The sequence below is a fragment of the Belonocnema kinseyi genome, chromosome 7 (genome assembly GCF_010883055.1).
Source record: "Belonocnema kinseyi isolate 2016_QV_RU_SX_M_011 chromosome 7, B_treatae_v1, whole genome shotgun sequence".
Taxonomy (NCBI): domain Eukaryota; kingdom Metazoa; phylum Arthropoda; class Insecta; order Hymenoptera; family Cynipidae; genus Belonocnema; species Belonocnema kinseyi.
Genome location: NC_046663.1, coordinates 50,234,026 through 50,247,673, shown reverse-complemented (window position 1 = coordinate 50,247,673; position 13,648 = coordinate 50,234,026). Strand labels below are relative to the sequence as shown.

The following is a 13,648-nucleotide window of genomic DNA, read 5'->3' as shown; positions in this document are numbered from 1 at the left end:
AGCAGTATAACTTTAAACCAAAAAAGGTGGGTTTTCAAGAAAAAATTGAATATTTGATATTCCAACCAAAAAAGATTTTAATATTAAATAAAAAACAGTTAAATTTAAACAAAAAAGAGAAATCTGAAATTAAATACTCAATTTTTATGTTGAAAAATTAATTTTCAACGAAAAAAATTATTTTAATCAAAATAGTTTATTTTAAACCAAAGAAATGTATATTGAATAAACAACATAAATGTATTAAGATATTATGTTTTATTTGTGAAAATCTGTTGAATTAAATAATAAAATCAATAATAATTTCTTGTAACTTATCCTGAAAAATCATTTTTGCAACGTTTATCTAAATAATTAAATTTTGTCACATGCAATTGGTACCATTGCTTGGCCCTCGGCATGCAGACATCTTGCCAGATGACGTCACACCTGAAATACCTAATGCAGTGTTGCCAAAATACGAATTAAGTGGCAAATTTAAATTCACCAATGGTCAACGTTTAAATGGGGAAAATTGACGAGGATGTGCCGAGAATTCCGAGGACCCGCGGCAGACAGACCGCAGAAATTCGCGACCGCCAGGATCAATATTGCACTGCGATCGGCTCCTGGAGAAAGTCTTTCTTACGGCTTACTTTCAATCGTCATTCTCGGGCCAGCGAAGAGCTAACGTCATAATAAAAAGACGTCGCGGCGGAGGGGCAACGAGCGCAAGTCAAAGTGTCAATTTTTTACGAATGTATGAATAAAATAATCTACGAGGCGGGCAGGATTCTTGAATTTCCACCGATGATTAGCAAATCGCGGCCGAAGAATTCCGAGGGTGCCTTCAGACGGCGAGAAAGGCCGCCCCTCTAAAATTCAAGGGAGGAATGACGCTTGAGGACCCGTTCTTTGTCGTCAAAGAGTGAGTTTTCTTTCTTCTATTTTGCGATTTTTTTAGTGTCTCAGATCGTCTTTATATTGACAGTATATTGCTATTTTTCGATAGACTATCTTATCGAAATGATAAATTGATAAATCAATTTTAGACGTATATACATATTGTCGATATAGATAATGGTGGAAACTTTTTCATCATATTTTTATTTCACACCGAAGGCTTAACTTTTTCTTGAAGTAGAATGTATTATTATTGTGTGCGATCTGAAAACTGTTTAGTGTTTTTGTTTATAATGATAAGCAAAGTAATTAGTAAAACTTTATAGTGTTTTTTGTTTTGCGACTTTTTGACAATGTGACAGTTCAATAATATCAGCATCAATCGCTCGCATGTAGTTTCGGCTTTTAAGGGGAAACTGACTTTTAATAGAAAAAATAAAAATTTAGAATATTTTATTTATTTTTTAAGTTTATTTATTTTTGAAGTTATATAAATATAATTTTCGTAAGATTTTTGAGAAAAAAAGTTCATTTTCAACCAACAAAACAGTTCAATTTTTAACGGAAAATATTAATTTTTAATGAAATAAAGAAATTTTCTACGAAAACAGGCGATTTTTCAAACGAAATTGTTAAATTTCAACGGAAAAAAAATGAAAATTTAAAAAAGTAGTTGGATCCTCGAAAAAAAAAATTTTTTTAACCAGTTTGACTTTTAGAAAAAAATACGCATTTTTAACTACATACTGAAATGCTCACCCAAACAAAATTAATATTCAATCAAAAAATACGAATTTTCAACAAAAAGTAGAATTAAAAAAAAAGTTTTAATTTTAAATAAAAAAGTTGTATTCATTTAAAAAATACGAATGTTAAAAACAATAGTTGAACCCTCAACCAAAAAAAATAATAATAATTTTACCAGTTTGCATTTTCAACCAAAAAAGATGAATACGCAACTAAAATAATTAATCTTTAATATAAAAAAATGAATTTTTAACAAAGTAGTGGAATTCTCGACAAACAAAAAATATTTGTAACCAGTTGCATTTCTAAATAAAAAATACGAATTTTTAACTTAATAGTGGAATTTTAACCAACAAAGATTAATTTTGAATAAAAAAAAGACGAATTTTCCATAAGACAGTTGAATTCTTAAACGAAACAAAAAACAATATCAGTTTCAATTTTTAATAAAAAAATATTACATTTTTTCCAAAATAGAAGAAATTGTTACAAAATGTTCAAATTTTTAATTAGAAAATATGAATTTTCTACTAAGAAGAATAATTTTCTACAAAAAAAGCGAATTTTCAGCGTAAAAGTGAAATTGTCAACCGAAACGATGAATTTTCAACTGAAATGATGATTATTTAATTTAAAAAATTATTTTAATCCTTGACCAAAAAAAATCTTTTTAACCACTTGCAGTTTCAGCCAAAAAATACGAATTTTCAACTACACAGTGTAATTCCCAAATAAAAGAGATTAATTTTCACACCAAAAAGACAAATTTTTTACAAAAAGTTGAATTTTAAACCAAAAAAAGTCTTAATTTAAAATTTAAAAAAACAATCGAAATCATCCAAGAATAGACCAAATTTCAACAGAAAAGTTCACTTTCAACCATTTCTCAACGAAAAATATAATGCATAATTGATATTTCAACCAAAAATGATTTATATTTTAAATAAAAAACAGTTGAATTCATCAAGTCAGTTTAAATTTTCGCAGGAATTTTAAGAACCTTTTTTATTCTCTTGAAACCTTTTAAGGTTCTTAAAAAAACTTTCTTTAGAAATCTTCAAAAATATGCTTTTTGTTAAGAAAAATTTGAAATTCTTTCTGTTTTTAAATTATTTAAAAATATTTTTACAGATTCTAAATACCTCTTAAACTTACTGAAACTTTTTCTAAAATTTAGTTACCTTGCAAAATTGAAATTTTATTTGTAACTCGTTAAATCCTTCAAAATTCTTAAAAAGCTTTTTTTGTAATCTTAAAAAATCTGCATTTCTTCTCAAGATTTAAATTATATTCGAATCTTTTCAATATTTCTAAAAGGTCTGAATATCTTTTGATATAATTAAGTTATTTTAACAATTTTTAAAACTGAACAATTAAAAAAATTTCCTTAAAATCTCCTAGATTATTTTTCGAAATATTTTGTATGATACTTATTAATAATTTATGTACATATCTTCTTAAAAAATTTTATATTTTCAATTTTAAATGTACAAAATTGCCTGGATTTTAAAATTCTTCGAAATCGTAGAATATCAAATTTAAAGACTTGATTGTTGTTAAAGTTTCAATTTTAAGAATTTTTAATTAAAACATTTTGAACTAAATGCCTCCAGAATTATTAAATTTTAATTTGATTAATTTTTAATGGTTACAATTTTAGAGTTCTGAGTTTTCACATTTAACGCAGAATTGTCAATTTTTTCCTTTCATAATTTTGAATTCTAATTGAATTGGTTGAATTCTGAAAGTGTAATCAACAATTCGAAAAAAAAATTTTTGAACGATTTAAATTGACTTAAAATAATTGGTATTTTAAAGGGGTTGAGCATGAAAAAGTTTGAATATCACAATTCTTGATCATTAAAACTTTTTGCAGTTTAAAATGAACTTTGGATTCGTTTAGTTTTCAATTTTGCGTAGTCGAATTTTTCTAATTTTTCAAGTTTCCCACTTAAATTACTTCACTCTTAACGACTGTTTACAATAATTTAATTTAAAAGGTTTAAAATTTGAATAGCAATTTTTTTATGTAATAACAAGTTAAAATGTTTAGAATTTCAGAAGTTTTGTCTCTGAAGAATTCAATTCAGTTTAAAATTTTAAATTGTTAAATCTTAATCGCTTCAAATAAAAAAATATTTAAATTCAAACGTTCCAAGTTATTCAATTTCGAACGCTTCTAATTAGAAATAATACAATTTTAATTCCTTTTAATTTTAAATTGTCTCATTTTCAAACATTTAATCTAAAATTGTACAATTTTTATGAAAATTTTCAATTTTGAGAGCTTCTAATTAAAAACTTTTCAATTTTATTAAATTTTTAAATTATTCAAATTTAAATGATTTTATGTAGAAATTATGCAAGTTCTATTCGTTTTCATTTCATTCCAAATAAGGCCCTTTTTCAAAATAAATTTTTCCATACAATTTGTTTTTATTTCAAGCGCTTTCAATTCGAAATGATTAATTATACTTTTAATATTATGAAATAATATTCCAGGTATCTAAACGCGCAATTCGAGCGCGTGCATTTCCTGCTGGTCATTAAATGTAACTAAAAAGCAGAATAATAATCTATTGTTTTTCTTTTGTACTGCAGAATTTAACAATGATTTTATTCACAATAAAAAATATTTTTGTCTTGTCAACTTTAGTTCTAATTTTCATTTATGACTAAGCAATTAGACATTCGAAAAAAAATTAATCTTATATTTCCTTATGTCAGAAAAAACTGTAGTTATATTTATAACAAAAAAGTGAATATAATCGATGTGATGGCATAAGGTTACATTTTCATTTCAAAATATTATGTCTTAATGGCGATAAGAATGAATGCTTTGATTTGCTTTTATCCATTGCTCAGAAATTGACAATATTTTAATTATCCTTGAGTATTACAGACAATCTGCAATTATTTCTATAAAAAAAATGTTTAGACGAAAATTGTCGTGAATTACACTATCTCGATTTTAATTTATATGATTGTTGCTCAACAATTTGCATAATTACTTTGCATTGTCAGTACTTCATATATAGAACCTAGTGATTAATCTGCTTGTTTGGTGTCACTGGGCCGGAAACCCCTGGAAATAATCGGGAATTTTGCTATACTGGGAAAACCGGAAAATGACAGTGAATTTATTTTCCAGTGATTTCAAATATCATAAATTTTATATTACTTGATATAGTGCAATTATGAACTTATTTAGTTTGTAGTGCGTAATTTTAAAATATTTTATTTCAGAAAAATTTCAATTGTAGGTTTTCATTTTTAAGCGTACATTTTCAATTTAAAGAACTTTAAAATGCAATTTTGAAGACTAAAATAATTAAAAATTAAAAGCTTTTGAATTTGAAACTTTTAGTTAAAAAACGTTTTGAGTTGATAAACTGTAAATTAAATTATGTAATAATATTTAAAACTGAACTGTAGATGATTGGAAATTTATTAAAAAATAAACAATTACAGATTTAATGTTGAAAATTGAACTGTCCGATTGAAAATTTATAAACTATTTTCAATTTTAAACTAATTTCAGGTCCTATTCAAATATTCTTTCAGTCTAAAATATTCCATTTTTAACCCATTCCATTTGAAATTTTTTAATTAAAAAGAAGAACCATTTTTTTTATCTTTTGTAATATTTTACTGTTAATTTAAAATGAGTAATTATAAATCAAGTAGTAAAAACTTAACAATTATTAATTTAAATGTTTGAAATAGAAAAGCCTTGAATCGTTAAAATTTTAGAGTGCTAAATTTAAATTTTGCACGTTAAAATTTTAACTGTTCCATTTTAAACGGTTTTTTATTTTAAAGTGAAAATGTTGAAGTTAGATGTAGCATTAACAATTTAACAATTATTCTTTTGAAACGACTTAAAATTGAAAAAGAAATGTTGCTGTTTAATTTTTTTTTCCAAATTGAAATAGGAACTTTTTTATTTTTTCCATTTCTACGGAGTCGAATACGAGAAAATGTTGTATTTTTTAAATTTTTATTGAATTTGAAATGAGGAAAGTTTTTCTTTTAATTTTCCTTCGTTTAACAACCGAACTGTTATCTTTTTAATATTTGTATCTAGTTGAGAAGAAAGGAATTTCGGTTTTAATATTCTATGAATTGGAAAAAGGACAATTTTTGTTAAGATTTTAATTGAGTTGGACTGGAGGCAAATTTTCTGTTTTACCTTTTCATTGGGCTTAGATGAAGAATGATTTATTTGCCATTTTTTCTGAATTGCAGACGGAAATCCTTTATTCTTTGATCTTTATAGAGTTGGAAGGGATGATATTTTGGTTATTTTTTTTTTCCTGAATTGGAAGAGGCAATTTTTTTCTATTTGGTATATTTTTAGAATGAACTTTTTAATTTAAATCTTTTTTCTGAATTCGCAGATAGTAAGGTTTCATTTTTAACATTTTTATTTAGTTCAAAGGGAGAAAATTTCAAGTCCTTTCTAAATTTGGTACTTTTACTATTGAGGTAACAAGTGGGAACGTTTTAATTTCAATTTTGTACTGAATTGGAAAAGAAAAATGTTTTATTTTTAACATTTATATTGAGTTAGAAGACAGAGAAATTTTGGTTTTCAATTTTTTTACGAATTGGAAGGGGGAATTGTTTTATTTCAAAGATTTTTACAGTTGTAAGGGAGAAAATTTTGTTATTTATTTTGTTCCTGAATTTAAAGAGGCCATTCCTTATTTTTAGAATTTTTATTGAGTTAGAAGGGATAAGGTATTGGGTTTTTTTTTCGGAATTGGAAGGGAGGAAATTTCGATTCTCAATTTTTTTCTGAATTGGAAGAGGCCATTTTTCCTTTTTTATAATTTTTATTACGTTGACGGGGCAACTTCTTATTCCTGTTTTATTTTTAGAATTTGTATCGATATGTGTTAAAAAGTAGAATTAGTTTTAATTTAGAGCAGTGAAAATGATTCTGTGGAATTATATTTTTTAACCAGAAATCCTTTGACTGTTCAATTTATAAAAATTGAAAATTGCACATTTTAATGGAATTTAATTTTAAGTTGTTCAATTGCATGGTGCTCAAACTTTTCATTTATTATTAATATTAATTAATATCTAATAATATTAATTAGTATGAATAAATGGTTTAATAATGAAGGAATAAACTTAGATTCTTTTATTATTATTTTGGTTGATTTATGAAGAGAGTAATTATCATTTTAGCGAGGTGAGCAAAGCTTTGAATAAAACGAGAGGTCTCTACAGTCGTTGGGCGGAATTGCAGAATGTCACTGTCACAACCCCAACGGTAGGTTCAGGGCTTCCGATTTGCCGGGAAGAATTGGAGTGGACCACCACCGAGCTTCGAAACTCTCTCAGGTCCATTGAATGGGACCTTGAAGATTTAGACGATACTATTTATATCCTTTTCATATTTCAAATTTATCGTTTTTTTTTACTGTTTTAGAATCTTGGAATTTACTACTCATTATGTGAATTTTTAAGATTTCCTCTTGTTCCCCCTATTTCCAAGAAACTTCCCCTTTTTATCGATTTTTCGCTTTTGATGAAAAATTCTACTATTTAGTTGAAAATTCGACTATTTGCTTGAAAATTCAACTGTTTTGTTGAATACATTTCTTCTTCGAACTGTTTTTTTTTTAAATTTAAAATTGAAATCTCTTTTCGTTCGAAATTCAACTACTTGGTTGAAACTTAACTACTTTAATAAAAATTAATTTATGTTTTAAAGATTTATCTGTATTTTGTTGCAAATTCTTCTTTTTTGGTTCAATTCAACTATTTCTGATTTAAAATTATAATCTTTTTTTTTTGTTCAAATATCACCTTTTATATTTTTCTCAAAGAAAAAAGATTTATATGTTAAAAATTCTTTTTTTCTATGTGTAAAAAAAGTCATCTTTTTGGTATAAAAATGTTTTTTTTGTTGTTGAAAATGTGACTGACCTTTAAAGAATTTGTTTCTTTAGCTTGAAAATCAACTACTTGATTTTTAGTTGAACTATACATTTTATAAACAATTTTGCTGTTAAATATTCCTCTTTTTAGTTGAAAATGCAATTAAATTTTTGAAAATTCCTGTCTTCTGTTGAAAATTCGTTTTTTTTTGTAGTTGAATTCAACTGTTTTTTTATTTAAAATAAAAATATTTTTGGTTTAAGTAACCACTATTAAATTTTTTCCTAAGCACTCAAAATTTTTTGGATTAAAAATTCATTTTTTAACGTGTAGAAAAGTCATATTTTTTGGTTGAAAAAAAGACTTTTTTGTAGGAAATTCAACTGTCTTTTAAAACATTCGTCTATATTTTAGTTAAGAAATTCAAGTATTTTCTATAAAATTCCTCGTTTTTGGGTAAAAATTGTACTATTCGGTTGAAAGTTAAACTACTTTGCTAAAAATTCATTTTTTGTTGTTAAAAATGCATATTTTTGTTTTAAATTTAGTTATATAGTGAAAAATTCAAGTATTTTCTTAAAAATTCGTCTTTATTATAGCTTAATGGAACTTTTTTGAATATAAATAAAAATTTAATTGGTTAAAATATAAACTATTGTATTTTTGAACAAGAAATAATCTTTTTCGTATTGAAAATTCATATTTTTGATTAAAAAATCAACTTTTTTAGTTGAAAATAAACTTTTCTTTTGAAAATTCTACTGTCCTTTAAAAAATCGTGTTTTCGCTTATGGAAAATGGAACTGTTTTTGTTGAAGTTTAATCTTTTTTTTTAATTAAACCATGTGGTTAAAAATTCATTTTTGTAGATTAAAAATACCACTATTTGTTTAAAAATGTAACTATTTTATTGAAAATTCGTCTCTTTTGCTTAAAACTTTTACTATTTGGTTCAAATTGTTTTTTTATAATTCAACTGTGTATTAGAAAATTTATCATTGTTAATTGAAAATTATTTTTAAGGTAAAAAAAATCGACTTTTTTTGTTGAAAAATCAACATTTCTTGTTGAAAATCCGACTGTCTTCTAAAAAAGTAATCTTTTTGAATTAAAATGAAGTTATTTTGTTGAAAATTCGTCTCGTTTGCTTGAAAAATTACCTATTTGGTTGAAAATACATTTTTTATAGTTAAACTATTTGGTTCAAAATTCCCCTTTCTTGGTTAAAAATCACCTTTTTGGTTGAGAATTCAACTTTTCGTGTTTCAAAGTGTTTTAAATATTAAGTTGAACATTAATTTTTTTATAAACCAGCTATTTTGAATTTATTATCCTATTATTTCCCTATTTTGTTTTTAAAAATCATCCTAGTTCTCCTATTTTGGACTGTGAACTCTGCAAACATTAAAATTTCAAAAACCTTTTTAAAATCCTCAAATCTAAAATATTGAACCTTTAATTTATTATTTCTAATGTTAACTATTATTCACCGATTTCTTATCCTAAATTATTTTTCGGTGAAACGGAACGATATCTACATCACTCTTTTTTAAAACACGTTATCTTCAAAATTTCAATTCATAAAATACCTTAACATTTTCAACACGTATCGTAGAAAAGAATCCATCAAAGTTTAAAATTGACAACAAAGAATTAACAATTCGAAGGCATTTCATTGAACAAACCCGTGACGAAGTAAAGGTAATTTTTTAAATAAAAATAAATATGGCCATCGAACGGGATCAGGAGTAAAAAATAATTATGTTTATAATTTTCTAGATTATGAAAGACAAGATGAATTTGAGCAGAGGTCGTGATCGAGATCGTACTGCAAGACAGGTAATCTAAAATATTTTAAAAAGCCAAAAATATTCTCATTTCAGTTATACATTTTAACATGAAAAATTTGTTTTTCCCACTCTTTGAAAATTTTTTTCGGAGGGCAACACGATCTCTACATTATCTACGTTTCTGACGTAACTCAGCTGATCATTGAATCTTTCAGGATGACAACAAAAACTTGTCACTTCTTTTCACAACCTGAGTTTTTTTCCAATTTAAACTCGCACAAAATTACACTTGGAAATTCAACTCGACATTAAAAAATGTCCAAAATGGTTCGTGCAGTAAATAAAGTAATTTACTCTAAAATCTTCATTACTAAATTGCTTTTATACTAATTTTAACCATAATTTCAATTTACTAAATAAAAGCTATTTTCTCCATAATAATAATCCTAACATTTATCAAATACATGTTAACCTTCTCTCAGTGTATTAAAAAATCCATTTATCCGTTCGCGTTAATTGAATCATTTATCAGTCTTAAATTTAATTCGCGTTCAAAGTCAACGATAATAAGGCGAATAATTGGCCTAAATCGTTCTGTTCTCATATTTATCGACACTTCGAAGTGCACATGATTCCACTCATCTTATGAAACTAAAATCACAAAAATAATACCAGCTTCTAATTCTCGATTTATTTTTAATCAGCTTTCGGCAATTTTTTAAATGAATTTTGTTTGATTTTTTTTCAGCCGCTTTTGGATAACAGTCCTGCACGAGTGCCAGTCAATCATGGCACGACAAAATACAGCAAATTAGAAAATGAAATCGATAGTCCTAATCGACAATTTTTGGACTCAACGATGCATCAACAACAGTCAATGATGCATCAACAGGATGAGCAACTCGATATGATCGGAGAAAGCATCGACACACTAAAGACTGTCTCCAGACAAATAAATTCTGAACTCGACGAACAGGCAGTGTGAGTTTGATTTTAATGTAATTTTCAAATTTTAAAAAATCGTGTCAAAAATATCAACAAAAAAAGATCGTGTCACAATAATGACACGGACAATTTAAGACTGAAAAAAAATCTGTTTGGCCTTTTTCGAAAAAAATACGATTTTTATATTCCTATGTAAAAAAGTAGTGTAACGAAACCAGGAATTGTCAGGACATTTTTATATCCCTGGAAAAACCGGGAAATATTCAGTGATTTTTTTTTTTAATCGAAGAATTTTTGAGAGAGCGGGCCTAATTTTTTTTAAATTATAATTTAAAATTGAATAACAATCATTCTTCATTTGTAAAGGAATCTTTATATTTTATATTATTGTATTTAACAATTTTGTGAAAATTAGTTGTATTTTTTTGTTTGAAATTAATTTTTTTAACTGAAAATTTAACTATTCTATTTTATTAATTGAAAATTCGTTGTTTTTTATAAAATTATTCTTGTTGGCTCAGAATTCATCTTTTTGATAGAAAATTGAACAGTTTGTTTTCAATTTTTTCTCTCTCTTGACTGATAAATCTTTTTTAGTTAATAATTTAAGTCGAGTTTAATAGACGTCTTTTTTGTGGAATTCCACTGTTTTTTATTTATTTATTTTTTTAATATCTACTTCTACACTTTTTATTCAGAATTAATCTTTTTTTTAATAAAAATGCAATTACTTGGTTGAAAGTTAAACTCGTGTTGAACTTCTGTTTTGGTTGAAGATTCATAATTTTAATTGAAAATTCATCTTTTTTGTTGTGAAATGAGCTATTTTCTTAAAAATTCATATTTTCTTTGGCCGAAAATTAATTTTTTAAATATAAAATCAACTATTCGAGTTGACTAACCGTTTTTTCAACATTCCAACATTTTAGTTAAAAATGTATCTCTTTGGCTGTACATTATTTTTTTGAAATAAAAATTTAACTATTCAATTTTCGGTTGAAAAATTATATTTTTTTAGTTAAAAATTCGCCTTCTTTAATACAAATTAGTCTTATTGGTTGAAAATGCATATTTTTGGTTGAAAATTTTTCTTTTTAGTTGAAAATTCAATTATTATAATTAAAGATTCATCTTTCTAATTGAAACTTCATCTTTTTAGAATAAAATTAATTTTTTAATGGTAAAATTAACTGCTAAATTTTTGTTTGGCAGTATATGTATTTTTTAATTTAAACTGCATGTATTTTGTTTAAAATTCGTTTTTTTCTATAAAAAAATTAATTTTTGAATGAAAACTCAACTATTCTATTTTTGGTTAAAAATTGTTCGCTTTTAGTTAAAAAACCATTGCTTTGGTTGAAAATTCGTTCTAATTTTTAGTAAATTAATCTTTTTGGTTAGAAAATGAGGTATTTTGTTGAAAATTGATCTTTCCTTTGACAGAAAATTACTTTTTTTTAAAAATCAACTATTTGAGTTGACTAACCGTTTTTAACATTCCAACATTTTAGTTAAAAATGTAGCTCTTTGGCTTACATAATTTTTTTTAACAAAAAATTTAACTATTCATCTTTTGGTTTAAAAATTATATTTTTTTAGTTGAAATTTCGTCTCCTTTGATAGAAATTACTCTTCTTGGTTGAAAATGCATGTTTTTGGTCGTAAATTTGGTCTTTTTTGGTAGAAAATTCAGTTACTATAAAAAATTAAATTAAAAAATTAATTTTTTGACTGAAAACTCAACTATTCTACTTTTGGTTAAAAATTGTTCACTTCTAATTTAAAAAAAAACCATTGCTGTGGTTGAAAATTCGTTCTAATTGGTAAAAAATTAATCTTTTTGGTTAGAAAATGAGGTATTTCGTTGAAAATTCATCTTTTCTTTGGCCGAAATTTAATTTTTGTAATAAGAAATTAATGATTCCAGTTGACTAACCATTTTTCAACATTCCGAGATTTTAGTTAAAAATGTATCTCTTTAGTTGTACATTATTTTTTTTAATTAAAAATTTAACTATTCAATTTTTGGTTGAAAAATTATATTTTTTTAGTTGAAAAATCGTCTTCTAGGTTGAAAATGCATGTTTTTGGTTGAAAATTGGTCTTTTTCGTTGAAAATTCAATTATTATAATTAAAGATTCGTCATTCTAATAGAAAATTGATCCTTTTAGTTTAAAATTCATTTTTCAACGGAAAAATTAACTATTCAATTTTTGATGGGCAATAGTGTATTTTTAATTGAAAATGCATTGTATTGTTGAAAATTCGTTTTCTTTTCTTTGTAAAAAATTAAATTTTTGACTGAGAACTCAACTTTTCTACTTTGGTTAAAAATTGTTCGCTTTTAGTTAAAAAACCATTGCTTTAGTTGAAAATTCGCTCTAATTTTGTTCTCTCTTTTGACTGAAAAATCAGTTTTGTTAAAAACTATTATTTTTGGTTGTAATTCCATCATTTTAGTAACAAATTCATATCTTCGGTTAAAAACTTACTCATTTAATTGGAAATTCGTATTTTTTGTTGAATTCAACTATTTTTCATCAAAAATTAAAATAAAATCTTTTTTGTTTGAGAGTTAAATTCGTTTGTTCAAAATTAATATTCTGGACGTAGGTTCGTCATTTTAATTGAACTGATGATTTAACTATTTCCGTTGAAACTTGAACTTTAAAAAAAAAATTTTTTTATGAAATTTAATTTTTCTACTGGAAATTCCAATTGAATATGCCATCATTTTAATGGAAAATTCATCTCTTTGGTTGAATATTAATTGTTTAACTGAAAATTTAACTACTGCAATTGTTGCTGAAAATTGATCTTTTTCAGTTAAAAATTCAACTATTTGGTTGAAAATTTGTGCTACGTAGTTGAAAATCCATGTATTTTGTTGATAAGTAGTATTTTTTGTGTTAATTAATCTTCTTGATTAAAAATCAACTATTTGGCTTAAAATTTCTCTATATTGTTGAAAATGCAACATTTACACTGAATTTTAAGTTTAAACGGATAAAATAAAAAATTGAATTATTAGACTGATTCATGGACTTTAGAGACAAATTCAAAAAATTATTAATTATGTCAGAATGAAGTTTTTGGTATTATTTAATTATTTAATTAATCGATAGTGCTAAAATATTTAAGAATATTCTGTATTATAGTTTTTCAAAGCTTTCAGAATTTTTTTTATAGATGTTTGTGGTACTAAAAAAAGAATTTATTATAAAATGTTTTTTATAGATAATTGTGGTGCTAAAACAAGAATGTAATAAGAAATCATAAATTATCGCTGAAGATTTAATATTTAAACAAATGTTAGGATTCGTTAATTTTTTTCGCCGTAAATTTGCATTTTTAAATAGAAATAATCTTCAATACTCCGAATTTTTAA

At 24.8% G+C, this 13,648-nt stretch overlaps 1 protein-coding gene across 2 annotated transcripts in view; it reads left to right on the top strand.

Annotated features, from left to right (window-relative positions):
- The first annotated feature begins 608 nt into the window (after positions 1-608).
- The window catches only part of LOC117177244 (syntaxin-6), a 22,304-nt gene continuing 9,264 nt past the window's right edge, over positions 609-13,648 (top strand). Inside the window, exons 1-5 of one of the 2 annotated variants that reach the window (XM_033367826.1) lie at positions 609-907; positions 6,829-7,025; positions 9,131-9,225; positions 9,304-9,363; positions 10,063-10,295. In XM_033367826.1, coding sequence (XP_033223717.1) covers positions 873-907; positions 6,829-7,025; positions 9,131-9,225; positions 9,304-9,363; positions 10,063-10,295 — 620 coding nt within the window. In that variant the 5' untranslated portion in view covers positions 609-872. The remainder of the gene's footprint in view (positions 908-6,828; positions 7,026-9,130; positions 9,226-9,303; positions 9,364-10,062; positions 10,296-13,648) is intronic. The other variant, XM_033367825.1, reaches the window with a different exon arrangement.